Source organism: Echinops telfairi, unplaced genomic scaffold (assembly GCF_000313985.2).
Source record: "Echinops telfairi isolate 266 unplaced genomic scaffold, ASM31398v2 ScPeMD7_5592;HRSCAF=6446, whole genome shotgun sequence".
NCBI lineage: Eukaryota > Metazoa > Chordata > Mammalia > Afrosoricida > Tenrecidae > Echinops > Echinops telfairi.
In genome coordinates this window covers 27,852,660-27,862,471 of record NW_022109491.1, presented here as the reverse complement: position 1 = coordinate 27,862,471, position 9,812 = coordinate 27,852,660, and the positions used below count along the sequence as shown (strand labels likewise).

The following is a 9,812-nucleotide window of genomic DNA, read 5'->3' as shown; positions in this document are numbered from 1 at the left end:
GCCTAACAAATAACACATCACCAGAGCTCATACCCGGAATTTGTACTTCTGGCTGCTCGAAGGGTGAGAAAAGACATTTCTGTTTACTCTTGAAACCATCAGCTGCTCTAAAGAAGAAAGATGGGACTTTCTACTCATAAAGAATTACAGCCTCTGGCACTCACAGGGACAGTCCTACCCTGCCCTCTAGGGTCGCGCTGGGTCGACATTGACTGGATGGTAGAGGTTTGGTTTGGGTGTTGAGTACCATGGCTCTTTCCATCCAACCCTCCTTCTTCTGCCTCTCCTTTCTCAGATGTGAGGCTGCACCATAGGCTAAAGGCTCACTCCCTACCTGGTTCTCTCTCCCTTCCCCCCACCCCCCCAATAGGTATTACTGCCAGCAAATCTCTAGGTCTTCTAATCCCATCTAGTCAACTGCTTCCCAATAGCCCAGCACCCCTCATATTTTTCCTCAAAGGATTTTCACTTTGATCCCCCACCAGGTTTAGATCCAGGTAATTTCTGCTTGATTCTACAGACTAAGTTAAGTTCAGCTGCTCTGACAGACTAAATATCCTTCAGAGAGGATAGTTCGTAAAAGAGCGTGCGCCAGCCCAAGAGGCCAGCCTCAGGCCAGTCTTGATTGGGAAGGGTTCTGTGATCACTTTGGGGAAAAGGCCTTGCCCCGTCTTAGTTTCCACAAGGAGCAATTTCCCTTCAGGCACATTCTCAGTTTCTCTCTGCTCTTCGGCAGGTGTTGGGGCTTGTCAGGTGGGTCCATTTAGCAAGAATAACTAAGCTCAGGGTTATGTTTCTCTTGGCTCAGGGTTTCGCTAACGCACCTCGTAGGGCCCAATGGAAGAGAACACAGCCCTGGTCCCGCCATACTCTTGTTTTGGTGGTAAAGGTGACACAGACTGCCGGTTACCCCAATAACTATTTCCCTTCTCTTGAAAATAATAAAGACTCTGACTAAAGCTCTCAATGACCAACCTAGTAATGACTACGTTTCTCACCCTCCCTTGCAGCTAGCTGCGGCCACGTCAGTAGGTTCTGGGCAATGGGACATGTGCAAATTTCAACTTTCAGATGGCTCCCCTACTAGGAAGGAGGGTGCCCATCTCTTTCCCTTTCTTCCATCCTGCTGGATGCGCTGTGGCCATTACACCTTGAATTGGAGCGGCCATCTAGGACCATCACACGGAAGGCACGTGTTGATAATGTCAGTGTACAGGCACTCCCCGGATTATGAATGAGCTCACTTCCGGTTCATCCTTAAGTAGGATTTGTACGTAATTTGAAACAGCTTTTGGTTCGGTTCATATCTAATGCCAGTTAGCCAAATGTTTATCTTCGTATATAGTATTGGGTGAACCTTTCTGTACATAAAACATCCTCTAGACACACTTCGGGATATCGTGAATGCATTTAACTTAATACAGTGATAGCAATAAGAGTAAGGTTTTGATGTGTGCTCCAAGTTAGTGTCTGTTCGTTATTACGAATCATTGTCCACACCTCAGATTGTTTCATAAACTAGGCTTTACTGCTACAGGTTTGTAACTCCAGAGTCACGTATGTTGGAAGTCTGTCACTATGTATGTTGGAAGCCTGCAGTAAGTGAAAGGGGTTGGGTCTCTGGGCTGTCCATCTGAGCACACAAGACTGGAGTGTCTGCCTGTCTTGTTTAAGGCTAGTGTTTGGGGTCTCTGCCATAGCAGCCGAGTGTATCCTTTAACGAATAAGGGATAGCCGCCTGATTCTGGGGTTCAATGAGAAGGCCTATTTGCATCCCAGTCTACACTGTGACCTCTGCTTTATTTCTACAGAAGTAGGTTCAGTGTCATGCGCTTTGCCTGCTATTGATTTATTCTATTGCTAAACTTATTCACAACCCAAGTGGGGTGGTTACGGCCCTCTCTCATAAAACACCTGCCTTGACGTTGGTTAGAAATTCTGAATTCATTTTTAAGTTCAGACATTGGGAGTTTTCCCTCAGGACAGCAACCCAGACGTCCTAGAACAGAGAGGATACCAGGAAATGCTTGCCGATGAAGCTGGTTCCCGAGGAAACGAAGTTCTGGTGTTAAGCCTGCCATAATCAGAGCAAATGAGGCTCCGCACTCCTCCTTCTTTGTCTTGGAAGCCCAAGAAGTAGGCTGTCTATCTCACCCTTACCTTCTTCATTTGAGAACGTGTGTGGGGCAAACCCTTAAGCAATCGGCTGCTAGCCAACAGGTTGGAGGGTTCAAATCTATCTGGTCAGTACTGAGGGAGGAAGGTTTGACAATCGACTTCCAAAAAATCACCAGGGTAGGTAAGCCCCTGGGGCTCAGTTCTACTCTCGCACACCTGGGGTTGCCAGGAGCCGGGGTGCACTCACTGTAGCTGGTTTGTTTTGGGTTCTCACCAGTGGGGTGGTGGCAGCCTCTTTGATGAGGATTGGGATCCCTATCCCCAAGGCAAGTCTGGGGTTCAAACCCCCCAATTCCCCTTGGAGAGAGTGGGGAAGCTTGCAAGGATAGGTGGGGCCTCCCACTTGGCAGCTGCAGGCCTGCCGTTGTGCTGTTGCGTGGAGGCCCAGTGGGTCAACTCAGTTGGGCCTAGAGTTAGGCCTGGTGACAGTTTGGGGGGACAGCTTGACATTGAGGCATACGTGGATATAGATCGAGAATATTCTAGAAGTTGGAGAACAGGGCTGGAGCAGGTGGAGAATTTAGGAAGAGGAGGAGGCCAGGGGTCAGACTACCGACTTGTGTTTGGGGGGACAAGGGAGGCTCGTGGTCCCATGAAAGGGATCCCGGTTCCAGCCTTCATTCAAGGCCCCTTTCACCCGGTGCAGCTGGACATCATGGTGCTAACTTCTCCACTGGGGGTGCTTGTCAGGGAGTCAGTTCTCCCTACTCTGTTACCCAAGTTTGTACGGGGCTTGGCCATGCGGATGGACAGGATGGCCTTAATCATGGGGAATGTGGCAGTGGGGTGGTGTTTGAGGGGCAGGGACAGTGCAGAGGACATCCCAGATCAGGTTACATCAGCACCCAGAGACCTTGCTCCTTCCTTCTAACCCCCTTTTACTTTCCAACTCTGCAGGATCCAGCCACAGGAGGGGTGGGGTGGGGTGGGGACAGAGTATGGGCTGTGCTCCTTCGGTCAGCTTGGGCCACACTTGAGCTGAGGAGAGGGGAGAAGCTTCGACTCTGATGTGAGGTTGAGGCTTTCCTAACAGGGGACCGGTCCCTTAACCCCAGGCAGTGAGCTCTCATTGCCAAATGGAACAATGACAGGGATCTATAGGATCCTCTGGGGATTATGTTAAAGGGGCTAAAAGGGCCCAGAATGAGGATCCAATAGAAAGTGTTTGGTGCAGAGGGGGCTCCGTGTAGTCGGCGGAATTGGGGTCAGGGTGGTTGCAGGGTCTCCCTAAGCTGCCAGAGGAGGAGGCAGCACAAGGCGGGAAAACCCTGGGGTGCAAGGCTGTCCTGTCACCATACAGACTGCCCCAGAGAGGAGTCCAGCAGGGACTCCGGAGCCAGTCTTCCCTCTGCCATCTGAGCAAGGACACTGTGCGGGTCCTCCCATGACAGAGAGCGGCCCCTAGGGCAAAGCCAGACCAAACCAGCCGCTGTTGAGTTGACCGGCTCCTGCTGGCCCCAGGAGGGTCTGGGGAGGAGTGGGTCCCACAGGGGGTTCAGTGACTGACTTTTCAGTAGCTGGCCATCGCTTTCCTCTGAAGTACTTCTGGGTGGGTTCAAACCCCCAGTCTTTTGGTCAGCAGTCAAGCACATGAACCTTGTGCACCATGCAAAGGCTCCCCTTCCGAGGACATCGTATTGGAAAGTTTTCCTAAACGGATTTGCCATCTGCCTCTTTATGTTTTGCACCTGGAGCCCCCATGGAATAAGCCCACTCTCTTTGGATATCAGAACACGGAGTGCAGGCCTCCCCCATGCTGGGCTGTTCCAGACCGACACAGCGCAGCCAGCCTCTCGCCGTCTCTGCCCCCTGGGTAAAACAAGAACCAGGGAGGGGCTGTGCATGTGAATGCTCGCTCTTTATTTTGATGTAAGGATGGGAACGCCATGGCAAAGGCTGGCCAGGCCCTCCCATCCCCAGGAGTTTCAGAGGGAGGAGCAGGGATAGCTCAGCTGCAGGCTGGGCACCAGCAGACAACGGGGACTGTCTTCTCTTGTATCCACTTGGAGTGCCCCAGGTGAGGGCATGCTACCTTGCAGCAGGCTGGATGTGAGGGAGGAGCCGGGGTTGGGGTTCATGGAGCAGGTAGTCACTGAAGAAGCAGCCAGGAGCTTGCAAAGGTGACCCAGTCCTGGGCTAAGTGGACCCTCCCTAAGAGGCATGGGGGTTGGGGGGTAGGGTGGTGTGGGCATCCGAGCAGTCTTGGGGGGAGGTCGGCATCCGGGCAGTCTTGGGGGGATGGAGTGGGCTTCACAGGTGGGTCAGCATGAGCAGGGGACTCACTCTGCAGGTCCCTGCTCCGTGTGCCCCAAGTTTGTACGGGGGCTGCTGGCCCTTCACTCGGCCACGTCGATAGACAGCATGGCCTTGATTGCAGGAAACTTGTTGCAGGAGAAGTCAGCCAGCAGCTGTTTGGTGCCACTCCGGGTGGGCAGGATCTCAAAACGGACCCGAGACCGCTCCTTGGGGCGCAGGGTTGGAACGCTGGAGGTGGGGAGAAGGCACAGGTCAGTGTTTGTGGTAGGAACGGAAAGGCCTAGGCATCCAACAGGCGGTCAGGAGGGTCATGTGGATCACATCTATCTTCTCTGCCACCCACCACGGGGATGGAGCGGGACCTGACCCCCTTTCCTTGTATATGGGACCACCCCGAGTCAGACCTGGCTCCAGCGCAGCCAACAACAGCAGAACAGAGCTCAGGGGAATGGGCTCTCACGGCCTACTCTGCCGGGGACTGGCCAAGCCGCTGATTTTATCCCTTCAGGTCCTTCTTCAGTCTCCTTGTCCCTCCAGCCCCGTGACCCCTTGGCAGGAGGAGAAGGGCCCCAGGCTCTTCCCACACAGGCGAAGGCCCGAGGGACCGCTTGTAGCTCTAGTAACCTCGCCTTCTGGGAGTTCACATTTGATGAACCTTCAGCCACAGGTGAAGGTGTGTGCTGATGGGTAACCTCTGTTTTCACTGGCTGCTCGGGGGGGAGGGGGGTTCCTAGGGGGCCAACCTGCCTCCCTCCTTCCCCTTCCTGGTGGCTCAGGCCGAGACTCACTCTATCCTGAGATTGCCTCGCAGCAGGCCGCTTCCCTCCACCATCAGCACGCAGTTCTTCACGGGCTCATCCAGGGGGTTGGAGAAGAGCATCTGCACGTTGACGGGCTTCTGCACCCGCGCCCGGTCCAGCACCTGGGAGAAGAGGGGCTGCGGTCAGCACACTGGCCCTGCGGCCCCACTGGCCACCCAGCCAGAGCGGTGGAAGCAGATGGGTGTTTCCAAGATGGTGGGTGGCTGGGTGCTGGGGCATTTCGCACAGGGAACTGACATTTACGTCCTCTGACTCTCCAACTCGAGGGTCCTATTTCTCCCTCAAGGTAGAAGCCCCCTCCCTGTGAGGCCCTGGTAGGTATTGCAGGTGGTGACCACGGGCCTTTGAACCTGCCTGGACACTGACGCATCAGCCTTGGTACCCTACACTCCTCTGAACAGGGGATGCGGTTGGGTGCCCTCCTCCGTCAGGCCACTCTCTCTTATTGCACCCCAGTCTATGGTGTCCTTGTAAACGGGAGCTCGGAGGTGCCGTGTGCCACCTTGCTCTGGGCAGGGTTCTACCTGCACTGGTCTTGGTCAGGGCCTGGAGGTAAAGCCCCCTTGGACTACTCCTTGCCTAAGACTGAAGCTCCTGTTTGTCTGCCCGGGACTGGCTGTGACTTTCGCATCATCTCTCTGGGCCTCCGCTTTCTCGTCTGGTAGACAGGGGATGATCGTGCTAACCTTGCCTTCCTGTCTGGGTCAGAAGGGACCCAGTGAACTCAGGGTGCGGAAGAGAGGCCTTGGGAGACAGAAACGGAAATTGCATCACTGGTACAGTTGTAATTTTGAGTATCACTGGAGGTGGCTGCTTGGGGTTAGTTTGCTTTTCATTAGTCTTGTCACTAATCTTCCCAGCAAACAGTTGGCAAGGTCACAATTGCAGTTCAGATGGATTTGGCCAAGTTCCACATCAAACCCAAGGCAAACTCAATGCCCTTGAGTCAATTCCCACTCAAGCGACCCCATAGGGTTGGAGTAGGACTGCCCCTGTGGATTTTGGATACTGTAACTCTTTATGGAAGTAGAAAGCCTTGTCCTTCTCTCTGAGAAGCTGGCAGTTCTGAACTGCTGACCTTGTGGTTGACAGCCCAATGTATACCCGCTGTGTGTACCCACTATGCTCCCAGGACTCCTTGGCAAGGCCCAGCTGGTGCTGAAGTCATTGCTCTTTTCGCCAGGCCCTGCAATGCTTGCTAACAATTTGTAATAATTAAAATGTTTTAGAGCGGAAGATCTATCCTGCAATTGCTAACATAGACCTCACCTACGTGTGTGACATAACCTGAAAGGGGAAGCATACTTTTGTTATGGGCACATGACAAAGCTACATACGCTGTGCCGATTCTTTCTGTTTTCACTCTGTCCTATTGACCCAGATTTGGAAACGTATCCTGAGGAGCTAGGGGCTGTCTGAAAAAGGAGTCTGGGCACCAGTGGTTCACGGGCCATTCTGAGGAACAACATCCTGTGGAGTAAGTATTCAGGTTTTAAGAACCGATCCAAGGCCCACTGTTCTCAATGCTCACTGCCAGTCGGTGCCAGCCCGGTCACACTTGAGCCAGATTGCCCCTCTTGTCATGTGGCTCCCCTTCGCAGCCGAGCCACAGGTACCCGAGAGGGCGTGGCACCGGTTCATGCACTCAAGACACGGATGGGTGCCTTACGGAGAGAGTGGAGTTGGAGGAGATTGACACAAAGATGCTGAAAGGAGGGTGACCAAGTGTCCCTTTGAAAAGCTTACACAAGAGGGTCTTTGATGGCATGCATATCTTTAGTCTTTTGTGTGTTCTCTTCTGATTTCCTTATAAAAAATGTTATGGTCTCCTTGAGGACAAGTTATACTTGATACAGACATCCCAATGACAAAGAGCCAAGATGTCCAATGGAAAAGGATGAGCCTATGAGGAGGTTTGAAGGTCCTAAGGAAAGGTGGAAAACCCAAACACAAAGCGCCCACCTGACCTCATGGGAGCGCTGGGCACTGTAATGCAGAATGCTTCCGTAGCCCCACTGGCTGTTACCTGGCCTCATTACCCAGCCCCAGGAATTGGAAACTGTGCTCAACCTTCCAACCTGTCGACAGGGGATGGGGGGAGGGGGATGGTGGTAGACAGTGCTCCTCCTAAATGCTTTGTGGAATAGAAGAGGCTTCCAGAAGCAGATGGATCAGGGATTGCCCATGAAACAACCCCCACCCCCCCACCCCCCCACCCCGCTCCTGACTGGGAGAGAGTAAGTGCAGAGGCAGGCGATTTGGTGCCCGTCTTGCAACATGGAGGGGTTGTTTGTTGTACAGCTTCATTGACACACAATTCACATACCATCCACTTCAATACTTTAAATATCTGCTTAAGGATATTTTTATTTTATATTGAGCACTTAGTAGACACCAGACCTAGAGCTAGGGGTCAGAGACAAGCCCAGAACAGGTGGCTTCTGCCCTTGCAGGATGGACAGTCTGCTGGAGGCTTCAGTCCAACAACTACGCAAATAAAGGTATAATTTGCACTTGGAGAAGTGCCGCAGAGGAGGAGGTCAGGAGGCTCAGAGAGCAGAGAATTTAGTGCGCTACTTTGGGAGTCGGGAAATCTGTCCCAAAGGAAATGACATTTGAAATAAAGGATAAGTGGGAGACGTTGTTATCTAGGTGGGGAGTGAGGAGACAGTGCTGGGCAGAGGGAAAAGCAAATACAGGATCTCTGATGGCAGCTTTAAGAAACTGATATGTGAGATCTGTCAGGTCCTGAGCAAAAGAAATGACAGCGATCAAGAGCCATGGAGGAGAGCCACAGAGGGGAGCCACGGAGGACCGCAGAGGGGAGCCATGGAGAACTAGGAGGGGTTTTAAATAATAAGTAACAGGACCAGATTTTTAAAAAGACTCCTCTGGGTGCAACCAGGAGCATGTGGCAAATCCTTGCCTTTCTGAGCTGAGGGTAGTGAACAAGGGAGGTGGGGAGGCGGGACACTGGCATCTCTGCCCCGTCAAGAGCTTGGTTCGAATGTGGTTTCTAACAGCTCTCAAAGAGGAAAGCCTTTGGGACATTTAACCTTTGATTAGGGCTTCACACAGCACCTTCTTTGAAAGCACCGAGATATAGACAATCTTACCACTCAACTCCTGTTCGTCCTGGAATGCCTGCTTCAGATGTCCCTCCCTCACTAGACCTTTCCTGAATTACTATGGGTCCAAAACCTCAGAAGCACACACACTCTCTTTCTGCAGCGGGCTTGCTTCTAGGACTGAAGAGGACTTGAAGCACACACTGATACAGATCAAAGGCTATACAATGTTCAGTGCAGAGTACACTTCAATGTAAAGAAAATAAAGATCCTCGCAACTGGACCAATAAGCAACATCATGATAAACAGAGGAAAGCCTGAAGTTGTTAAGAAACAAAAAATCGGGTCGATGCCAACTCATAGCGACTAGAATCTTATTCTAGTTGGATCCACAATCAATGCCCATGGAAGCAGCAGTCAAGAAATCAGATGACACAGTGCTTTGGGCAAAATCTGTTTCAAAAGACCCCTCCGTAAGGTGTTCAAAGGGAAAGCTGTCACTTTGCCGATGAAGGTGCACACGAACCAAGTCAGGGTCTTTTCAATGGCCTCCGATATACTCCCATGGGAGCGCTGGACATTGAGTAAGGAAGACTGAGGAAGAATCCACGCATTTGAATGACGGTGTCAGGGATGACTACGGGATAGACTGAGGGCTGTCTGGAGAAGGAACCGATCTATCTTGGAGGAAGTCCAGCCAGGACGTTCCTTGGAAGGGACGGTGGTGAGGCTTGTCGCATGTCACCAGGAGAGCTCGGGTCCTGGAGAAGGACACCATGCTTGGTAGAGGGTCCCCAGAAAAGAGGAAGGCCCTCGGCAAGATGGAAGGTCACAGTGGCCGCAACCAGGGGCTCAAACCTGACACTGTGAGGCTGGCCTGGGACCGGGCAGCGTTGCGTCCTGCTGTACACCGCAGCATCAGCAGCACCTCAACCTGGCTCATCCCGCAGGGCCTTCCTCGACGTCGCTCCCCTGCCAGGCCGCTCCTGAACTGCTACGCCACCCAGCTCCCCATTTCCTTGTCTCCCACGGGCTACACAGGCCTTCAGTGGGGTCCTTGCATGCTAGCAGAGAGAGGTAGGAAGGGTCTCACACCAAGGGCCTCCGAAACAGTTTTCTTCATGGAAATATCAAGTGCAGTTGGTAACCAACAAATCTTGAAAAAGAAAAAAAAAGCACAACAAAAAAGATTCCCCTGATAATCTTGAGCACAATCCTCCTCCTCTTCCAAAGACCGATGGCGGTCTCGGCCTAGTCCTGTGTCCGCTCTCTAATCCAGGCGTCCTCAAACTGCGGCCCGCCGAGGACATTTATCCGGCCCGCCGGGTGTTTTGTCCCATTTGTTTTTTTACTTCAAAATAAGATATGTGCAGTGTCCGCTCTCTAATCCAGGCGTCCTCAAACTGCAGCCTGCCGAGGACATTTATCCGGCCCGCCAGGTGTTTTGTCCCATTTGTTTTTTTACTTCAAAATAAGATATGTGCAGTGT

At 52.4% G+C, this 9,812-nt stretch overlaps 1 protein-coding gene across 1 annotated transcript in view; it reads right to left on the bottom strand.

The window, feature by feature from the left end:
- Positions 1–4,023: 4,023 nt before the first annotated feature.
- Positions 4,024–9,812, bottom strand: part of TGM3 (transglutaminase 3) — a 54,108-nt gene continuing 48,319 nt past the window's right edge. Inside the window, exons 12-13 of the mRNA XM_004698188.2 lie at positions 5,223–5,356; positions 4,024–4,662 (exon numbers count right to left, since the gene is read on the bottom strand). Of these exons, the coding sequence (XP_004698245.1) occupies positions 4,515–4,662; positions 5,223–5,356 (282 nt within the window). The 3' untranslated portion in view covers positions 4,024–4,514. The remainder of the gene's footprint in view (positions 4,663–5,222; positions 5,357–9,812) is intronic.